The sequence below is a fragment of the Oenanthe melanoleuca genome, chromosome 3 (assembly GCF_029582105.1).
Source record: "Oenanthe melanoleuca isolate GR-GAL-2019-014 chromosome 3, OMel1.0, whole genome shotgun sequence".
NCBI lineage: Eukaryota > Metazoa > Chordata > Aves > Passeriformes > Muscicapidae > Oenanthe > Oenanthe melanoleuca.
This window is the reverse complement of record NC_079336.1, coordinates 93,318,078-93,340,799: the sequence shown is the minus strand read 5'-3', so window position 1 is coordinate 93,340,799 and position 22,722 is coordinate 93,318,078. Positions and strand designations below refer to the sequence as shown.

General features: G+C 45.1%; 1 protein-coding gene and 1 long non-coding RNA gene across 3 annotated transcripts in view; one reads left to right on the top strand and one right to left on the bottom strand.

Moving 5' to 3' along the window:
- Positions 1-22,722, bottom strand: part of COQ8A (coenzyme Q8A) — a 42,540-nt gene that overhangs the window by 5,644 nt on the left and 14,174 nt on the right. For both annotated transcript variants that reach the window (XM_056488455.1, XM_056488454.1), the window contains exons 4-10: positions 22,030-22,096; positions 14,043-14,117; positions 7,661-7,783; positions 3,999-4,084; positions 2,824-2,964; positions 1,666-1,747; positions 242-335 (exon numbers count right to left, since the gene is read on the bottom strand). In XM_056488455.1, the coding sequence (XP_056344430.1) occupies positions 242-335; positions 1,666-1,747; positions 2,824-2,964; positions 3,999-4,084; positions 7,661-7,783; positions 14,043-14,117; positions 22,030-22,096 (668 nt within the window). The remainder of the gene's footprint in view (positions 1-241; positions 336-1,665; positions 1,748-2,823; positions 2,965-3,998; positions 4,085-7,660; positions 7,784-14,042; positions 14,118-22,029; positions 22,097-22,722) is intronic.
- Positions 17,934-18,709, top strand: LOC130251643 (uncharacterized). The gene is made up of 2 exons (XR_008840195.1): positions 17,934-18,085; positions 18,242-18,709. It is a non-coding gene; the product is annotated as an uncharacterized LOC130251643 (long non-coding RNA).

Here is a 22,722-nt window from a genome sequence, read left to right as displayed (position 1 = left end):
AGCAGACTGACTTGCACAGGAGGAGGGAGGATAGGTGATCACATTTTAGCTGACTGAAGCCATGCCCAGTCAGGTGAGACAAGGTGGTGATTCTGGGGCACAGCTCAGGCCACAGCCATGCACTGTTCCCCTGTGCCATATGGCAGGGCACAGCAGCCAGCTCCCCATCCCTGAAGTTAAGCAACCTCTCCTGCCTCTCTCTCACACACATAAGGAGCTGAAGGCAATGGTGGGAACATACTGGAATTTCCTTGCACAGGCAGCTTCTCTCAGGTAGTCACACTCCAGGGCCAGCTCTCTGCTCACAACTTCAATCAAGTGCTCTGGGAATAAACCTGAAAGTCAAACAGCACAGGAGAGAGCAGGTTTAGAAAAAAGGATTTCCTCAGGCTAAGCTTTCCAGAGCTGCAGCCGAAGAGCAGTCTGCTATCCAGCCAGCTCTGAGCTGAGGGGTACAGGAGGCCCCAGAGAGCCAAGGTGTATTTCCAACCAGATGCAGGCTGTGCAGTAATCCAGGCCCAGGCTACACAGCTGCTCCTAAGTCAAGGAACATCCACACCACTGCCCTATGCAGCAGAGCTCTGTCCTCTCCCAGCTCCCACCCCACAGCCCAAGGTGTCCACTCCTGCTATTGGCATGGGTGCAGGGACACAGCCCAAAGACAGGCACCTGAACACTGGGCAAAAGGAGGCTCCAAACCATCCCTGCCTCCCCGTGGCAGCAGGCACTGCCAGGCAGGAGCAGTCAGCATGAGTAATACAGTGCACTGCAGCAGCAGCACACAGCCAGGGCCGGAGATGCCAAGCCCAGTCTTCTTAGTTTTGAAGCTGGAAAACCAATCTGCTTCTTGGGCCAGACACAGCTGGGGCTGCAGCAACCTCTGCAGGGCCCTGCCCAGCCACTAGAGAGAACAGTCCCAGATTTTGGCAGCACCCAGCCTGATTTTAGAGCATTTGTACAGCCCCACTAATATTTACAGCTGCTGCAGGCAGATATTCAGAAAAAGGAGTAGTAAGTCCTGCATTCCCTATGGGAAAGGGGACTTATCCATGTGCTGGAACACTGAGCAAGTTCTAAATTTGACAAGACTCCACAACTCTGATTAGAAAAAATAAAGAATGTCTGGGAAGAGCACAGAATGACAGACATGGGGGGCTACAAGGAAATATGAAGAATGAGTTCTCCCAAATGTACCAGAAAGTAACAGGATAAAGACTACCTCACCTGAACACTGCCCACACTACAAACCTAGAAAGCCATCAAAAGTGAGTATTTCCAGGCACTTTATATTTTGCCAAGAATCCCTATGGGTGTGTCTCTATAGAGAGCACACAGGCAAGTGCAGGTTACTCTGGTGGATGTGCCTACACATGGCCAGAAAACACACAGGTGCATTGTCCACCCCACAAAGTGGGCATTAGAGCAGGCATGTGCCCAGCAAAGGCAGCAGCAGCTCTGCAGCAGAACAGGGGAACAGAACATGGCTCCCCAAGCTGGCCCTGCACCCTCTGCTCACATCTGCTTTCTGCAGAAAATCTGCTCCTGGGCAGACTCTGTATCCTTAAGTCCCTTTCCCCAGTCTTCAGAGGGACACATGAAATGTGCTGCTTGAAAGGGGTTGCACCAGTGGGAACACAAGGCCTGCCAGGGTCTCTGTCTTTTTACCTTCAGGGAGAATATTGCTCATGCTCAGGACAGCCATCAGGTTGTTGACATCACTGCTGATGCTCTGGGCAACTCCAGGGTACTGTGGGACAGAATGAGAGAGGGCAGTGTTGAGATTAGATTACCTGATTGTACATGGCATGACAAAAACACCTGGCTCAGCATCCACTGCCCCCACATCACAGCCTGGCAATGAGCCAGGGCATCCCTGAGCCACACATCCCACCTCTAAAAGCCTATTCAGGCCAGGGGGCAGACAGAAAGGCTAAGATGAAGCTCCCTGCAATCAGAATGGCGTGCTCAGATCCTCTGATGGGACTTCTTCCAACACATGACAGGTTCTCAGTCACACAAATCTCACAATAGCCACAGCAGTCAGTCATTTCCCTCCCACAGCTGAAAGCACACACCCCTGGAAGCCCCAGTATGTCATTCCCAGCAGTAGGGCAAGTGTTGAGGCCCCAGCCCAGTCCTGGCAAAGGCAGCTCCTCCTGTTCTCACCTTGTCTGCCAAGAAGGGAAGGAGCCTGCACTACTGAGGAGAGTGTGTGCTGATGCCAGAGGGCTGAGTTTCTGCTGCTGCTACCTTGGCCTGACTTCAGACAGTACTTGGGACACAACTGGCTTGAGAAGACATCAGCACCCATTGATACTATTTTTAAAGTCTCCCCATACTACAAAAACCCACCAACAAATTGACCAGCTTTGCCTGGGATACTGCTCAGTCAGCAAGGGACCTCACTCCTTGGGATTATATCCATGCTGTACAACGAGCTTTAGCTCTAGAACTTAGTGTTGTTGTAAACAGCCACCTGAGGTTGCTGACACCCAGAAAGGTGCCTGGGGTATGTGTATATCTCAGAAAGGGGACTGACATTGGAGCAAGTGGGACCCTCCCATACAGCCCTAAAAATACAAGCAGTCCCTCAGCACCTTTATCCCATACTGCAGTGCAGTATCTATGGAATGTCTCCTGCTCATCTGGACTCAGACTGGCTCAAGCTGCAGCACTTTCCTGCTTTTTCCACTCAGCTTGCACTAGGTAAGACACCACATTTTCACTTGCATTAAAATGCTTCTTATTTGTCTAGCAGTACACACATAGCTCCCCTGCCCTTCTATGACCACAAACAGGACATGGCTGCTCTGTAAAGCCCACCTGGATTTTCATGGCAACTTCTTTCCCATTTTTCAAGCGTGCCAGATGAACCTGACCAATTGAAGCAGCAGCAAAGGGACGTTCTTCAAAGAACTCCAGTTTATCCCTCCAGTTGGGGCCAAGATCGTTGTTCAGAGTTTTCTACAAATAAATAGGAAGGATCAGGGTATGGGAAACAAAGTTTTAAGACTTTCAGTCTTGGAAATCACATTCCTCTAAGGTGACTGAGTTCTGAGTACCTGTAACCTGCTTTCTAGATCATCCTCTGTGCCTTGTCATTGCACACCAAGGCAAGGAGTGGTCCAGCCAGCAATACTGCCCCAGCACTGAAAAGGTGCTGATCAGATCTCTGCCCTAAAGCACAGAAATCCTGAACACAAACACCACTGCTTTGGCAATACAAACATCCCCTTTTAGGTGCCACTTGCTGTCTTCCAGAAAATGAGCAAGGAGTTAGCTATTTCTCCTCTTTCATCATGCTGCCAAGCTAAACAGAAGCCATCCAGGCATGACTCTCTTTAAGGCAATATTGACAATTAAACATCACAGCCTGCTTTAACATCTTTTTTGCTACCCTGCCAGACTGCCATATTTAAGTTCTAGCTCTGCTTAGTGTCTTTCAGAAGTAGTGCTGGCAGTTCCTTTTCCATCACCCTTTATACATTAATTTACAGAGAACATACACATTGGGGAAAGCAAACTTAGTTCACTTCATTCTGGCTCTTCTTGATGGCAAGTTAATCAAAATGGTAAGGACAAAACTGCTGTTGATTTTCCAGCAGACTAAGGTTTGTAAGTCTGTTTCTAAAATGGGATGTAGACATATCTAGACACCAGATTAAGACACACAAGAAAGACAAGAGCAAACACAAGAGGAGGCTACACTCAACAAGACCCTATAACCATATTTTTGTGCAGTATTCTGCTCCATCAACATTAATCTCAGGACATGAAAAACTCCCACATTTTTTCCCCTCTATCTAAACCCAAACTTTCATTTTTTTGATAGAAAAGACAGCACATAATTGAGAGAAGGAATCACAACTGAAAATATGTAACATTATTGATATATTGTTTAAAATCCCCATCTACCTCCCTTACTAGGGCACGTCATGGGTGACATTTTTTCTGTGCATAATCCCTTTCTCTGATAAGCACTCAGGAATACTCCTCACCGTCATCTGCTTTATTGGCATGAAGTCAGCACTCTGACGGACACGCTCAAAAATCCTCTGGAGGTGGGGATTGATGAAGGCATCATCTGCCAGGGGAAAGCACACAGCAGTCAGTGCAGGCATTGCATTCCTCACCACACACAGAAACGTGCTCCTGCATTCAGACAAGTCAGGCTGTGCTGCCCCAGGCACACCCCAGTGAAGATATTAGAATTAATTCTTTAGTTTTTTTGGTGTGTGACAGACTGCATAGACCCAGGAGCAGAGTGCTCTGCCTCTGTCACACACCAGCCCACCTGGCTGGGGGCAGTACAACATCCAGGTCTAGGAGAGGCCACTGCCTCCTGGAAACACAGGCCACAGAAGGAACCCATGGAGAGCCACCCCAACACTCCAAGATTCCCAACGTGGTTTAATCCAGTTCATTTTAAGGGGCAGCAGCTCCTCTAGAATGCTGTGCAATGGTAAAATACCACTTAGACAAGTACTGAACTCTTGGAGAAATCAGGATTCAGCATCTGCTGATACTTTAAACAACTGATCTACTATAAACAACTGCCCAAAGGCAGAGCAACTACATGTGGGCAGAGGACAATACAGCTGAGCCAAAACTTTTAAGTCAGAAGGATTTAAGCAAGCAAATATTTACATTCTTAAGAGGAAGGGCTAGGGCATCTTGAAAGGTTAGTCCTTTGCTTGAGCAAAGGCTTTTACAACCACTCAAAAAAACTACCATTGCTGGCAAACTTTTCATTTCATAAATGATTATAGAGGAATCAGATTTATCTGCTGCTCTCCCAACACTGGAAAAGTCCAGGCCTTGGTTCTGAGAACTGAACTTGCACATACAATTGTCACATTCAAACAGAAAAAATACTGTTCCTCTCCAAATGCATGAACCATCTTATGTCTATCCCAGGAAATAAGAAATAGTAACCTTAAGAGGACTGTCGTGGGAAGAAGGCTGGAAAGGAATGGAGAAGAAAAATAATGCAGAGATGTGACATTAACACTCAGCATTGTTTACAAATTCCCATGAAGCCACAGCAGCATTTAAAAGTACTAACAAAACCACACTGTGGAACCCAGAGGAGTTTTTAAGAGCTCCCATTCCATCACTGGAAGCTGGAGAGGAGCAGGCTTTGCAGGAACAGTGAGTAGAAGTCCTGCTGTGACGTTACAAACCCTCAAGAAGGTGAGACATCGCATTTGTGTGTGCACCTCAAACACTGAAAGAAACACCTGCTCTGTCACTGATGGTGTATCACTGCCCAGCCTCTGAACACTCTACAAAATATTCTCAGGGCTATGTGAAGGTATTAACCATCATGCTGCAACGTGTGACCTGCACTGCCAAGGGTGACTGGGCAGCAGGAGAATGGATCTCACTAAGAGTAACTCCCACTCCCAGAAGCTGTTTGTGTCAAAGCATCAGCATCTGCCACAGGCATTCAGGACCAACTTCCTCTGTTCTGCTTGCTGCTGACATCCATAAACCTCTCAAGGGGTTTCAAGCCCTAGTCTGAGAGGGCATCCATCCTTAGCTGGGGTGCTGGACCACCCCCACCCTGTTCATGACATCAAACAGCCAAGGAACCTGCAAGTCCAGGCTGACTGTACAGAAACTCAGCAGCAATGTCAAAAATCAGTCTTGCCATGGAAGCAACTCTGCCAAATGCAGGCTTACAACATGCTGATGAATAAGGTTTTACGTCTTTGTGGTCAGCTGGGGAGGCCTTACTGGAACAAAAGACAAAGCAGAAGCCAAGGTAGGGCACTCTCAGCTGGTAAATGCAGCTGCCTTTCCAACATCTCCCAGAACACAGGATGACTGGGGGCCTTTGGCATCTTTTCTGTGTGTGACCTTTAGGAATATGGGTGCCTAACAAATCCACTGACTCCCACATGAGGGAAACACAACATATCAGGGCTTTTAAGGACACTGTTTTATGACTTGTGCTCAGCTACAGAGAGCCCCTGCCCCTGAAGCAGTGAATTCAAACTCACCAGGCCACAGAGAAGCCCATGAAGTGGCAGGACCTGCATGAAACCCTTCTGTCCAAACAGCCACCCCAAGAAACAGACACTCTGCACTGTTGATGGTGTCTGATTTATTTCACCACAGCTGTCCCCCAGCAAGGTCACCATGGGCCTATGTTCCTGCCAGGCACAGCAGAGTTCACACACTTACAGCAAGAGTCCAAATGAGGGCTGGACTCTTGCCCTGAGGTTGTGAAGGTCTGTACCTGACACCAGAGTGAAGTCAATCAGCAAGTGTTTGACACTCCTGCCAGAGCACTGTAACATTAGGAGACAGTAGGCAAGCTATAACAGCCCAGAGCATTTCTGCTCCTCAGAGCCAGCCTTTCACAGCTCCCCTCTCTGCACTCACATCCAGGCTAGGGCAGCTGTGACCAAGCTTGGGCACACAGCAGGCACAACTCAGTGGTGTCCCAAGAATCTGAAATTAATCCCACCTATGGTAGATGAGTTTAACTGCAGAGCTGATTTCCAGGCACACATACCAGAGGCACTGGAAAGCAAGGAGCACAGGAGCTCCTCCTGGATCTGCACTGTGAGCCATCAGTGGCACCTGGCAGTTTCTGGAGGGTGAGAAAGCAGCATGTGGGTGGCAGCCTTTGACACAGCAGCTGATGCCTCCCACTAGGCTCTGCCAGGTGGCCATCAGCCTGGCACCCAGCTAAACCAACTGATTAGCAAATTAAATGCCAATCAGCACTCTGGGACAGTGAGCTGATCTTGTTTTGTTGGCAAGCTTAAAGTATTTAAAACTCTACTAGATCCAGTCTCATCAGCTAATACCTACAAAAATTCAAGTAGAAGCACAAGCCAAGCAAAGTGAGTACTTTAAACACTCAGACACTTACTCTGTTTCAGAAATATATTGAAAGCTATTTCCAGGCAAGTCTTACAGCTATGTTTGGCTGGTTCTTTCCTTCCCTATCAGGCTGAACAGGGAGGCAAACTGGAAAGATCAAGATAAGTTTGAACTGAGCACACCTGCCATCTCCCAGGGGTAACCTAACAGTTCAGGGCAGACACTGATGTCACTCATGCCTTCACCTGTGGTCTCTGGCCTCAGAGCTCGATGGGTTAAACAGCAGTTTGAAGTCTTCTCAAGATGGAAACAAGTGTTTTACCCCTGATAAGATTATCAGCTGTACTGGCTTTTCCAGTAAAGCTTCAGTGCCCACAGAGCATGCAAACCATAAAAAGGTTGCTATAATGAGAGAGTATTGTGGATACAACCTTGACCACTTTTGGTGAACAAAGAACAGGATCACATTCTTATTTTCACCCTTCTCCTTTCCAGCAGGACACCTGCAATTACAGTGTAATACAGCTCTGCTTCTTAATAATTGCTAGTAACACAGACACTAAAATTCATAATGTCACCCTATCATCAACCAATTTCAGCTACACACAATAAGGACATTGAGAGAGAGGTGGTGTATAAGTGCATGCATCTACTTATTTCATGCTGGGATTAGATGGAACTCAAACATTTCCATCACTGCTTCACAGGAGAAAGCCATTTGTTCAGTCTCCACATTCACTTGACACTGCCTGATTGCAGACAGCTGCCCCTGTGTCACACTTGGCAGCACTAAGGACAGCTAAAGACCTGTGCAGCCACTTACCTTGAATGCTTAGCATCTGTCCCAGCTTCAGTGCTGCTCCCCGGACTTTGCACAAGGTCCTCACAATCCTTTCTGCATTGGCCTCTGACAGGAACGGGCTAGAATCCATCACTGCTTTCTTCCCTGAGGGCAAGGAGAGAGAATGAGCTATTATCTTGGCAAGCCCACTCCACTGTGTTAGCCCACATTCAACAGGAGATTTGCCCTTCCCTAGGGAAATCAAACTGGGATACTGCAGCCCAGGGGCATGGACTGAAGTTGTACTTTGACATCGTTGGCTTGAGGGCCAGGAGCAGCAAGTCACAGCCTCCAAAAATGTCTGTGCTGCTCTGCAGACTGTCTGGGATCCTGGGTAGACACTGGTGCTTGAACTCACTGTGCCAGCCAGCACAGCCTGAAACACTGTGCAAAGGTGCCTTGAGTCCCACAACATGGGCTAGCTGCAGCACAGCCATAGCCTCAGAGGGCAGCAGGAGTGGAATCCTCAAAAACCCTCAAAAGCCTTGGAAACACACTGGCACAGACCAACAGGCCTCTTCCCACCTCTGAATGTAAAAGCTTGCACAGAACAAGACCAAAATGTACACACTCAAACACACACTTTCCTGCCCCAAGCACGTGTAAAGCCTGATGTCTGACAGGCTCAGAGAGGTCACTCAGCCATGTACACACCAGTGCCACAGTTCCAAGTGTGCAACAGGGGGATTGTGTGGCATAAGAAGCACTTCCCCTCCACTTTAATTTTTTTTATTAAGGGAGGGGGGAAAGACACTCTGATTCTAGTTTGTGGTCCCTTTGGGAGAAGCAACCCAGAGCTACCTTCCAGGGCAATGCCAGGGACAGAGAGGGCAGGCAGACACTCACCCACCTCTTCTGCTGAGTCTGCAGATCAGCTCCTGCTGATAGAGAGCCAAGCAGGAGGAAGGCCAGGCTGCAGAGCTCACAGCTAATATGCTGATCTTGCAACTACATCGTTTTTAGAATACTTAAGAGGAACAGAGGACAGAACAGCTGAAGCCCCCATAAACAATAAGCAGCATCCAAAAAGGCTCAGCAGATAAAAACAGCCCTGGAGATCTCAGATGGAGATTCCTGGTGTGTCATGTGCTGACTAGAGCAGCCAGAGATCCTCTCCATCTCCTGCTGGCTCTCAGGAAGGTACACAGAGGGACTTAGACTGGCTAAGGGGACAGAAGAAACAACAGAGTGAAGTAGCTGCTGTCCAAACTCTGGTAGCTCCCACAGCTTTGTACCATTATCTTCAGGTGCCAAGCGTGTTACTGATCTGACAGACACCCTTCAGTCCATGCAAGCAGCTGAATTGCTTACAGACCTTCCCTGGAGAAGTGATTCCACAGAACTCTCCACTGGAAGAGCACAGATATGTCAGGTACAGGCTGCTCTCCTGCCCTTCATTCCCCCCCTTGCTTTCATCTGTTTTGTGGGACAGCAGCAAGATAGCACTGCATGTGGGACGTCTCTCTCTACAAATCCCTGTCCTAAGTCAAGAATGTACAGGAAAAAAAGGAATAAAAACACCACTAGTACACAAAACAGCCATCCTGCTCTTGAGAGCAAGACATAGAAAAGCACAACAGGTCCAGAATTCAACATTTTCAGCACACTGCAATCCTTGGAGCACATTTTGCTCTGGATAATGGATGTAGGGACACTTAGAAACTGAACAGGTAGAGCTGCCCAGGGCAGAAGGACCTGGCTTTGCACACTTGAAAAGTTGTCTCTCAAGTGTCCTATCAGGAAAACTGTGTCTTAGCAATGATGAGGTGAATCCCTGTATGAGATGACACACAGGACCTAGGGAAAGTACTGAATCAAAATCTTCCTTCACACCACTGCACACAAAAACATGCTCCTTTGAGTCAGCAGCAGAATAATGGGGTTAGTTAATGATTAAAGCCACACTGAGAAGCCAGTGAACCCTGACAATTTTAACTCTTATCAGAGAAAGAGCCAACACAGGCAGTCCCAAATCCTCTTCTGGCAGGCTCCTCACTGAGGTCAAGCCTCTAGGGACAACACCTGATCACCAGGCAGCCCAACAGCACAGGAGCAGCTCTTGCTCATGTACTTCACTACAAGTGTGCATGAACAAGAAGGTGACCTGGAAGCACGAGTGAAAAGCAGTACTATGGCAAGCAGAGAGAAAATAGACACCTTCCAAGGCTAGCGGGAAAGGGAGTGGGGGTAAAACACACCACAAGTTCATGAAAAAATACACCAATTTCCAGTGAGTTAACATTTTACCCAAAGACGGCTGGCACCTTTTGGTGCCTCACATTATTTCCTCCCATATTCAGATCAAAAAGCTGATTTCACCTACTTCACCAGGGAAAGAAAAAAAGGCAAATAGAAGTCACATGCAGGCTGTGGCAACATGGACATCTCAGAAATTAAGGCTTCTACAGCCACAGTGCCTGGGCCTGTGAGTTCTTCCACAGAACAAGCAGCAGGCAGACACCCTCACTAGTGCTTGACCCACTTTTTTTTTTCCTTTCTAAATTCAGAATCAGAATTAACTTTTCCAAACTCGTGTGCAACTCACTGCTGTATCACTCCTTTTCCATCTTCTCTGCCACTCTCAAAGGGAGAAGTAGTAACTGGACTTTGTTTTAGAACAGAAACTTTGGGGCAAGGGACTACAAGAACATGGCCTAAGCACTTGAGACTGACAATCCAATGGCATTATTGCCTTTCATAAGAAAATACCTCTATGTTCAAATCCAGGCTAAGTGCCAGCCCATCAGGGCTCTGTCCAGCCTGGCATTTGTGCAGTGCCTGAAGAACTGCCCAGGACAGGTCATTAATAAGTGACAAAGTTGTCCTTGAACCCAGTCTCTATACTTGTAACAGCATCTGTTTATTTGGGCACTCTCCTTTTAATTCCTGGGAATTTATTCTGCTTTCCCATTCCCACCCTGTGTGGGCCTTACACTGTATTTACATACAAGTGTGTATTTACATACACACTTGAAATACTGAGGCTGCCATCAAGGTCACCAGTGACAGAGGAGATTACCAGGCTACCAGGAAAATTCAAACTTGAAATCAAGTCAGTCATTCTCTTTTTAACAAAATAAGATGAGCCAAACCACTTAAAGATGGCAGCATTAGGGCCTTAAGCACTTTTAAAAAACCAAACCTGCACAAGAATTTGGCAGCAGAATGAATTTATGTCCAGGACATCAGGCTCAGTTAAAAAAGGAAGAAATTCACCAGCTCTTGCACCAGACATATTTGTTCTAGGCTGAGTCCCTGAAGAAGTTAATTGTTTATGGAAACAGACATTCCAAAGTAGGGAGAAAAGAGTCCTGTGGCTACTAAACAAAGATGGGGAAGCTGAGTAGGAAAAGACAGATCAGCACTAGCACAACTGCTAGAGAACATGCAGGAGAGTAGGAATTTGTTATCCCTCTGATAACAGCAATGGAAAGAAGAAGTACAAGCTGTGCTGTCAGGATCATGTGTAGCTCAGGAGTGTCTGGCTAAGGGGCTGGGACAAAAGGACCAGTGTTCCTAACTCCATTTTAAAGGTGTGAAGATACTAGTTTGTACTAACTAGGCAAGAGCAAGGCAACCAAGAAAAAGCTCTTCCTCATTACTCCTGGATGCCAGTGAGAGTGTGAAATTCTTGGCCATGCCTTTGGGCATACACACACATTACACTTGGTAAAGTCTGGAGTGACAAGAAGTTACTATTAATATTGCAGCAGTAGGGAGAGAAATTATATCCTCCAGCAGCTTCCCAAGAACAGGACAATATGTCATTCTCAAAAGAGACAGGTCTCAGCCCAAACTCATGGTGATGGCAGCCACAAAGCTTGGAAACAAATGCCTCAACTTGAAATCAGGAAAGCAGTGCAAAAGTATTTAAAGAAATGTAGCAATACTTATGTAATGAGATTTCCCCCAAGAACAGCTCAGGCTGGTACTGTCAGAAAAACAGTAATAAAATGGAATCTTGGGCTCCCACTGGGAGGCTGTTGTGCATTTCTGCAGGAGCAGCACCCATGGAGAGAGCTCTCATTCATGGAGCCTTACCCACCAGTCTAAAATACTATGGAAAACACACAGCCAAAGACACTAGCTAGAGGCTATAGCTGAGTCACCTGGAAATCACCTGTGTCTTTGGCTGAGAAGCTCCAGAAGAGTACAAAAGGCTGGAAGTCTTTCACTTTTGCCTCACCCCCACACTTGCTGCTCTTTGCCCATTCTCAGTTCCACTTGGTATTACTTTCCTTTACAGCACAACCACTGCTCCAAGATCTTATCTAAGCAGACTTGACAGCAAGAGGGAAAGCAACAAGGAAAGACAAACAAACACCTAAAAATAAAAGCTTGGTCACTTCCTAATTCCCTGCCTAGCACTAAAGTTGGCAGTTCTCATTGCCTTATTTTTTAATCAAGGTTTGTTCAAGAAAATCACTCTTCCAAAGCAGGATTCAAGACTGTAGAGTGGGCTTCTGACTGAGAAAAATAGTATTTTCCCCATCAAGAAGATAGAAGTTTAGAGGGGCAATTGCTTTATTGCAAGGAAAAAGTGTCTTCTGCCCTTGAAATAAAAAGTAATCTTTCTCATGCTGTAAGAGAGACATTATGTTGACAAAGTTAATGTTATTCCCTCAAACTTCATAGCTCTGCAAGCTCATGTTTTTATTTGGGGTGTACCCATTTAGAAAAAATCTGGCAAGCAGAGAAATACCAACAGTTGTGCAATTCCGCCTCTGTTAAAAGCAACACAAACCATCAGCTTCCAACAGGTATCAACAACCTGTCAAACATCCCAATTGCTGAAAGCAAAAAGCCTTCAAGGATCCTCTACAGGATGAGCTGTGTTTGCCTGAGTGCATGTTTTTAAATCAAAGTAAAGAAACCCACCCATCCTCAAACACCTCAGGTCTCAGAGAGAAACAATAACTCTTTGCCAAGGATCATTTTTCTCTGCTGGGCTGCTCTGCATTGCCTTGCTGTTAATATTTGCATCTTGGTATTCCAAATAAAAGCAGAGTCCTGCATCATCCACAAGCCCTGCCTCCCACTAATGGGAATGTGCTTCATATCTTGAAGTGTTGTTTTATGGTTTGGGCATTTTTTTCGGTTGGGATTTTTTGGTTCAGTTGCTTTGGGTTTTTTTAGTGTTTTTCTCCCCTGTAAATTTCTTCATTTTTCAGTCACTCCTGAAGCAGAGATTCAGTTTCCATCCTTCTTCCATCCCCAAAGATGACCAGGGTGAAGACAGAAAGTGGCTTTGTAGTAGAATACTACCAGCCACAGAGTAGAATTACAAGGACTCAGCAGTTGTCATTATTTGCAAGTAATGCTTCTGAACCAGGAACAATTTGACTTCATTTTTACTTCTAGCTACAAGTACTTCAGCCTTTCATCAGCTCCCTCCAGTCACTGGAAATAACCTAAACACACAACCATACCAGCCAAACCAGACAGACCAGCTGAAGGCCAAACAACCCACAGCAACTGTAACAGACCTTGACATTTTGCAGTATCCCACCAGAGCTTTTCCTGGATAACAAACAAGTGAATGGAACCATAAACTTCAGAGTAATGTCATGCTTTCTGCAGGAGAACACTTGAATTTTCTATGCCCTAAACCATTCACCCACACACCCCTCACAATATTTTACCAACATATATGCTTAGAAGAAAGCCACCATGATATGATCAGGTACAACTTAGGAACATTTTACCTCCTACTTCAAATATGCTGGAAAGGAAAGATGATCAGGTCAATTTGCACAGCAAATTGCACAGTCTTTTGCATGTTATAAGAATCCTTTAGAAGGCAGCAAAACAGATATTGGAAATAGATCACTTCTATTTAACAGGAGCATGAAGTGCTTTGTCTTCTCTTACAAGAGAGCAGCCATCCTCCAAGTTCCTCCTAGGCAGAACATCCTTGAATTTCAAACAGACTGCAACCACTAACAAAATTTTCAGACATAGAGGCTCATCTAAGGTTTCTGTACTGATAGAAATGCTTGGTTTCACAGAACAGTTTAAAAATAATTGTTAAGACAATCCAAGAATGGGCACAGGGATAATATTCAATCTCAGGGTTAGCTATGGGAAAGGAGAGCTGTACAAATTGTGCTGGCACCAACACATTCTCTGGAATATTCCTCTGACCTCTGTCTATGTAGTGAGGCTGTGGTATACGGAGATGGGAGAAGAGCCAAGAGCTGAAGAATAATATTGAAAATAAAAGAACTACCCATATCCTCTATTATTCTAACCCACTACTCAGCCTTCAAAAGAATATAAATCTGGCAAATGGAGGTAAACTGTGTCTGGGGATAAAATAAAGAGGAGGAAGAAAAGAAGATGGAAGGACATTGAAAGGGCTTACCACTGCGTTCCTCAGGTCTAAGGCTCTTCTTTGCCACTTCTGCCAGTGCCCCAATGCCAAGACCAACAGCCAGTCCTTTAAAATGAGAAGAAAAAGACTGAAGTCAGAATGAAAAAACCTTCCAAGCAATATACAGAGGCATTTTTAGTCACTAACTTTAAGCCACACATTCAAATGCACAACAGCTCTATTAGAACACCCTGGGGCTTTTGCAATGGAGTCATCTTCACTCCACACTGAAGTTTTCTCCTTCAGCTCAGCATGCCAGCCAGGAATCACAGGCTAGGCAAGCCTGGGACATCTGGCTTTTATAAAGCATGTCACAAGTGTTACTCAGAGCTTTCTGCTCTGGCTAATGTCCTGCTAATGTCCTCAAATCATGGAGTTTAAAAAAAAGGGGAAAAAAAATAATCCAAAACTCTCACAAACATGGTTCTCAAAGTACAATTCTCAAGAAGGAACAGAATCCCTCTCACTCCCCACCATGGCACAATAGCAGAAGGAAAAAATATATTTAGGATGAAGCCACTGCCAAATAGAGTGCAAAGTTTTGCAACCCTGCTGTCTAAGCATTAGGTTTAATTGTTCTCATTAGCTGCCTCTTCCTTCCATGTGCTTATTTACTGTGATGAACAGAAACACGTTTTCCCCTGAGGCTCACCTTATACCAGCAGTGCTGCAACCTGCAGGCCCAAGGAGCTGGGCTGGGCAGTAATCCCACACAGCAACAGTAAGACCAGGAGATAAAGCACCAGCACTCCACATGCCCTATCACCCTGACAAGCAGTGAATTCCAGGGTGCTGTAGGACAGCCACAGGTTAAGCTACAACTACAAAAGCAGCATTATCTGCCTCTGCTAACCAGAGCAAAGGCACTGAAGATTAAATGAGGCAAAGATCTAATCATGCAGCAATTTGTACTACCAAAGGTCTCACTGCCTTCCCAATATCAAAATATTTATTTTTCTGGATAATAAGTGACATGGGCAACCAGAACAGATGGTGCAGCTCCACATCTCCTCAGCAGTGGTGCATCCTGCTGTGCTGTGCTCCCACACTGCTGACAGTATTGGGTGCACCGGCTTTCCAAGCACCTCAAGCCCTCCTCAAGGCACTACTGGAAAACTTCTCAGGCAAAACAACCAGGGAAAAAAGACAGCACAATGAAGGAAGCAGAGCTGTCCAGCACATGGCATTTTGCACATGAGCAGGAAGAACCACATGCACAAGTTTTGCAGACTCAAGTGAGAAAGCCCAACCACAAACAAGGTGACCCTCATCTTGCACTGGAGCTTTTTTCCTCTCCCATCAAGCAAGTACAACCCTCCCTCTCCAGTACAATTTCAGGCTTGTACAGTTTGTCTGCTTCACAAAGAGCTCCACTTTCAATCTTACAGACTACATGCACTGAGGCCAGAGAATCCTGCATAAGGTGAAGCACAGGAGGCATCAGTGACATTACAAGGTGATTGGGGTTTGGGTTTTTTGGTTGGTTTGGTAGGGGGTTTTGTGGGATGGCTTTTGTTTGGTGTTTGGGGCTTTTTTAAATTTTTCTATATTTTCTGCAAGTTTTTCAAGTTGCACTGAAGGAAGTCTGATGTTAGTAACTTACTTGTGCAGACCCTTCAATTGTGCCAAACCATGCATCACCAATGAGCAAATGAGCAGCAGAAATCCAGAGATTTTATTAGCTAAACAAAGAAAGAAAAATACCCCTAGGCTTCACAGAAAACAAGCAAACAGGCTTTTCAAAGGCAGTATAAACAACACCTACTAAAATGCTGATACATAATCATTTCCAATCAGATCCCACATGCAAGACAGTAAGTTGAAACAGGCAGTACCAAGTCAGTCAGGGATCCAATAAAGACATATGTCATCAACAAGATGTGATTTTCTAGACTAAATACCACTCACAAAACATTTCTGTTGGCCTGGATCCCACTTTCACCACTTCCAAAACAATGCTCCCCACCATAAATCAGCTTGGTCATTATCAGAGCTAAGACTGGCAGTAATTGGTTTCAAACTAAAAACATCACATTGTCTCCTAAAGGCTCTATGTACAATGCCTAAAATTAAAAATTATCAGATTTACTGCCTGGACATAAAATAAAACATATCTGAAGTTTCTAATCTCTTCATCATTAAGACACAAAGCACTTCTAAGGTAAATGAAAGACTAGGAACCAGATTCTACTCTGTCTTTCAGAATAAAGCTGGAGAGGTTACAGAGCTTGTTTAAAAGCACCTTGGGTTTACATCAGTGTGGGCAGAACAGACTACAAATGAATGTGTTTTGCACCTTCCCTCTCATGGATGTGCACAGCTGAGCATCTGCACTAATACTGTAGACTGTACTAGAAAAAGAGCTTTTTCAATAGGTGCTCTTACAGTTTCCTCTCTACTCCACTCTATCCAATTTATGAAAAAATGAACTCCAATCGCCAGTCAATAACAGTTTTAAATAAACTAAAATCAGGCAAAACCAAGACCATGGTTCAACAGCTAATAAGCTTTAAAGATCTGAAGTTTTAACAAAGGCTTCAAGCTTCTTCAAACTATAATCACAGTGTTGCTGCTGCTTAGCAGTCTAGCTTCAGAAAAGGAGGATGCAAGAGTGGATGTTTGGGGTTTAGGTGTTTGCCTTCCCACATAACCACTACAGATGCTGAGGTCCTGCTTCCCAGCAAGTACCTGGACATCTGCCTGCCAGTAGGGAATTGTGAATGAACTCTTCTTGCTGCTCTACTTGAACACAGAGCTTTCTTTGCTTCCCCTCCGAAACTGCCTTTATCTCAGCTCCCAAGGTTTCTCCCTTTTGCTCTTTCCTATTCCTTCCTACAGTGGGAGGAAATGAGTAAACAACTACATGGGACTCAGCTGCTGCTGTTATCAGGAACAAATCACCCCTCTAAAGAACCTGCAGTGCTACAAAAGCACTCTCCTCCTCTGGGCCACTAATCTACTTGCACAGGTCACTCTGGATGTCCTTCACTTTCCTAGTCTGCAAGATGTGTATTTCCTACAAGATTAATCATTTTGGGAGAGTTCTAAGCATTGCTCAACAGACATTGTTCAGCACCTTGAAAAAATAATATCCTTAAGTACCTCTGTAAAGGCATTCGCCTGCATTTTGCACTTCATGTAGATTATTTCAACCTTGGAAAATGTCACTTGGTTCTATACCAGCAGAGTGGATCTTAGAATATTTTCCAGGCATCTGCAGCATCTGGTACACTTCAAACCAAGACTATCCAGAGATGATCTGGAACCACATTTGTTCAGGACAAAACCTCTTGCTCAGCAACTAATGCTCAGCAACTGACACAACAAAACAAACAGGAGCTGAATGGGCTGTTATCACTCTGCTCAGCCTGCCAAGCATGGGGGGAGCAAGACCCTCCCCTGGAGCAGCCTGTGCCCTGGTTTTGGTCACCACAATCACCACACAGAACACACTGAAAGCTCCTCAGCTGGACAGGGCAATGAAAAATATAATGAAAGGTTCATGGGTCAATATAAGGATAGCGAGATCACTCAGCAATCATCATCACACAAAAAACAGACTTGACCTAGGGAAATTAGTTCAAATTATTACCAATTAAATCAGAGTAGGATAATGAGAAATCAATAGTAAATCATAAGACCTTCCTCCTACTCCTCCCTGAGTTTAACTTTACTCCTGAATTCTCTACCTCCTTCCCCTCCCCAGCAGTCAGTCCACCACACGCTGTTCCTGCCGCTCCTTCCTCATCAGGGAGAAGACTCCTCACACTCTTCCCCTTCTCCAGCACGGGGTTGCTCCCACAGAAGACAGATCTCCACAAATTTCTCCTATATGAGTCCTTTCCATGGTGCAGTTCACAGATTGCCTGAGCACAGGCCCTTTCCACAGGGTGCAATCCTTGAGGAACAGACTGCTCCAGCACGGCCCCACTGCAGGGTCACAAGCCCTGCCAACAAACCTGCTCCAGTGGGGGCTTCACAAAGCTTCCTTCTAGCACCCATCTCTTCCACGTGGGCTTCTCCATGGGCTGCAGGTGGAACTCTGCTCCATTGTGGCCCTCCATGGGCTGCAGGTGGAACTCTGCTCCATTGTGGCCCTCCATGGGCTGCAGGTGGAACTCTGCTCCATTGTGGCCCTCCATGGGCTGCAGGTGGAACTCTGCTCCATTGTGGCCCTCCATGGGCTGCAGGTGGAACTCTGCTCCATTGTGGCCCTCCACGGGCTGCAGAGCACAGCTGCCTCAGCCTTGTCTTCACCACAGGCTGCCAATCTCAGCTCCAACATCTGGAGCATCTTCTCCATCTCCTTCTTCCCTGACCTTGGTGTCTGCAGGGCTGCTTCTCTCCTCTCTCCAGTTGCAATTGTGCAGCTTTTTCCCCTCCTTAACTCTCATCCCAGAGGCGCTGCCACCATCGCTGGTGGCTTTGGCTTGGATCCATCCTGGAGTCAGACAAGGGAAGCTTCTGGCAGCTTCTGACAGAAGCCACCCTGAAGCCAAACCCTTGACAAGCAAACCCAGTACACTCATTTGCCACTCACATGACAATCTGAATCCTGCAGCTGTCAGGCCTGTATATACTTTACTAACATACCTCAACAGACTAGGTTTTTGTTCTTCAAAATTGTTAAAATCACATTAAATCTAACTTCACCACAAGCTTCCTGAATTTTCTTTATTGCAAAAGAATCTTATTATATCATTAAAATAATAAACTTAGAAACCAGTAATATGATTAAGGGAGACAGGCACAGCTTAGAAAAGTCAAATAAGGCAATGAAGGGAGAATGGAAATTTAAAAAAGCTCAAGAACTGAATAGGTGGAACTGATGACCTATCAGGCTACAAAACAAGCATGAGAATAAGAAAATTGCAGAAAAATCTGTTCCTGTGAAGAAAAAATAAATAAAAATCAAAGATACTATTTAGTACTATAAATACACCTACCACCAGTCACTCCAGCTGCTGCAAGAAGTGAACACAGAAATACATATAAAGGACTAAAAAGTTCACTAGAGGATCTTGTGCTGATCACAGAGCAATATTAGCTCAGTATTACATGCAAGTGTTGGAAAACATGATGTTCAGTCTTTCCAGTAAAAATGTTCTTTACCCACAGAAGAGGTGACAAGCCAGGCAAACTCAGCAGTCCAAGTATTGCTTTCTGTTGCTAACTTGTCCATCACCCACCAGAGTGTCCTGACATCATGGCTGAGACACAGCCATGTTACACTCCCTGTAACACTGGAGGGGACGAAAGAAAACATGCAAAGACAGGAGGAGGAATGGGATCATGCCAACAGCATGGGAGTTCAGCTATCTGAACCCCAGGAATAGTTACATGAACTCTGTTTTTGACCTACTCAACACCATTCCATCTTATCCAACCCTGAGATAATACTGTTCTAATACAGAAATAAAGGGGGAAAGTGAGTTTAAAAAGAAAAAAAAGTAGCATAAAAAAAAATTCAAATACTAGTTTGACTGGCGTGGAGATGGTAGGAGAAGAATTCACCTCAACCACTTTATTTCCCAAAATGATTTATTGGGGTCTTCAAATGAAAATGGCATCCCAAAACACACAAGAAAACTCCTGCACAAAAAGTTTACTTGCTTTAAGCTACCTTCTCTCACAGAGACAGAGCAGCCTCCTGCCAATAATTATTTTTAATTATTTTTAATCATTTATTTAATTATTTTTAAGGCAATAAGAGCCAGGCAGTAGAGCAGGAAATAATCACCCCCCACCTCTGCCATTCCTTTTTTGATTCTAATCATTTGAGTGTCCTAGGAAGCAAGGACACAACTGGCTCACTAATATTCCACAGGTTAACAGTGGTATTTCCTGCAGTACTTCTTCATCCTCTCCCATCCAACCTGACCTTGAACACTTCCAGAGATAGGACATCCCCAACTTCTCTGGGCAGGTTGTGCCAGTGCTTCACTGCCCTCTGAATAAAGGATTGCTTCCTAGCAACTAATCTAAACCTGCCCTCTGCCAGTTTAAAGCCATTATTTCTCAACCTGTTACCACAGGCCCTTGTAAAAAGTCCCAAAATATTACCAAAGGGTATCTTAAACTGAAATAAACTATGTACAGACCACATCTCTTGTTTGCTAAGCCACTGTACTGACAATACTGTTTCTCTTTGCTGTTGCAAATTAAAATTCAGAGGGAAAGATAAGCAATGAATGCTAACACTTTTGCAGAGATCAGAGAATCTGAACAATTTTTGCAGAGGAATTTTCCCCCAGAAGCCCTCTAAAAGCAAGCAATCTGCCTTGCCAGCCATTTAAATCATATAAAGCAGACTGAAGGAGAGTAGCAAGACCAAAAAAAAAAAAAAAAAAAAAAAAGACACACAGATGTCTGGTGATGTTGCTTATAAACAATCTCTCTCTTTCCTACTCTCTCTTAGTGGTTTTGGTATGATGGGGTTATTTGTTTTGTTTTTTACCTTGAGGTTAGGAGAAGACAGGTTATACTTCCCCTAGAAGCATGAGTTAGCCTTCCCTCACACAACAGCCTTGGGTGCCAAAAGCTGGAATATAAAGCAACAGCACTGGAACCCAAAGTTCACAGAAAATTTGGTCATCTGCCACTTCACATCCACCACCAACAGGTGATCTCAGAAGATAGCAGGTAAAAGTGCTGTGATACTTCTCATAACATTAAAGGCTAAATGAGAATGGAGACCTGTGTGCTACTAGAGCTTAGTCAAGTGAGTTTTAAAGTTTTAAAGTAATTTAAAAGTCTTGTTACTCCAAAAGCAGATCATGAACCCTGCTTCCCCTTAAGGAATACTAAGCATGCTGTAAATACAGAGTTCCTGCAATACACTAGAGGGTTAGAGAGATCTGACAAGCATGAAAAACTTATCACCAAATTCACTTGCTGTTTATTCCTTCACTGCATAGGATCAGCCCCTGCCCCAGCTCCTCCTACTGTGTGTATTAGTCTGACAAAAGGACACAGAGAGAAAGAACAACTATTTTTTTGTAAAATAGTTGATTTGAATTACATTTGACAGGTTATTTTTCTTTCTTCTGGGATCTGTAACACAAGGATGTCTACTTTGTATGTGTGCTTCTCTATCAAATTTTGTGGAAGAGAATCACAAGAGCCACAAGAGAGACTGTTCACAACCTAGATAGGACACTATCATCTCAAAACAGTAGTCACAAAAAAAACCAACCACAGCCTATTACCTAAGTAGCACTAGCTGTGTTCATCTCTCCACCTGCAATACTGTGATCCCTTTTTCCTCAGGAACATATTAAATCCTTTGATGGTTTTGGATACACGACATTAAATATGTATCACCTGCCAATATTACTTAGGATATTTAGCTGCTTTTTGATACAATAAGACTCATTCTGCATGTAAAATCCACTTGGGTTTCAGCTGGCTTGGTCGTACAAGCTCAGAATTTACATCTTTCCTGAGAGAAAATAGTCTACAATCAATGGCTAAGTAAATCAAACTTTGACTACTATCATCTCCCTGTACTCAAAAACAAAAACCAGGAGGATGTGTCTTACATTTAAACACTGCTCAGAGAAGTAGCAAGGATAAGATTGGGGAAAGATTACTTAAAATAACAGCTGCTCCAGCTGCCTCTGCTTGACAGTAACAGCACACTGTAAGAACTGGGAGAGTTTCCTCCAAGTGCAATCACATGTGCAGGACAGGGTATTTGCACAAGCTGGGGAACAACCTGCACCTCAGTCTCCCACTAAAACAGCCAGCCCACATGGTATTGTGTCACCATGAGGACATACAGCTCTACTATGCACCCCCAAATCATCTGCCCCAAACTCTCAAGAGCTAACCAAGCTGTTTGTGGGAAAGCACTTTGCTATTAGCAAGCTGAAGTGGCAGATGGAGCCAGCCAATGGTGCAGAGCTGGAGCCCTGTCCCAGGCAGCCATTAACCAGCAGGTGCCAGGGCCATGGCGAAGGTGGGAGTGCAAACTGACCTCCGAAGTTGGCGAGTCGGCCAATCCTGGTGACAGGAACCTTCCTCTCCCGGGCCCGCTCACTGAGCTGCAGTGGACAGAGAGGGGAAAAACAAAACAAGAAATCCACAAATTAACTGAGCACATGGTCAGACATCTGCAAAGTCAGAGCACAGGCTAGAGCACCTGAACAATTCCAAAGCTGCAGAAAGCTTTCCATGAACTTGAGCCTTGTATCTATTGGGAGATTTTCAAGGGAATACAGAGCAGAACAGACACTGAGCAGAGGAGAGGGCAGAGGATGGGAAAGATAGAAGAGCTGATAACCATGTTTGGAAACCCCATTTTCAATTTCAACTCAGCAGCCCTTGTATTTTGAACTTGGAGAAGCTGGATTATGCTAACCCAAACTCCCTTCCACACATGGAATTAGAACTCATGGAGGGTCATCAGATTCACAGGACTGTAGACAGTTCCTCCATGCATAACAGCAGGAGCAGCAAAGTATACAGTTCCATCAAATATCCTGAGTGAGCCCACAGTGGCATCTGATACTGGATGTGGGGAAGGAGCACAAGGTCAGAGCAGGTGATAAGTATCTGCACTTGTGGGCTCTGCACTCTTCACACAGGGATATGAAGCACTGAAGTGGCAGTTGTGAGCTATGCTACTCTCCAATCTACTTATGCCCAAGGCAGCAATGCCTCCACCTCT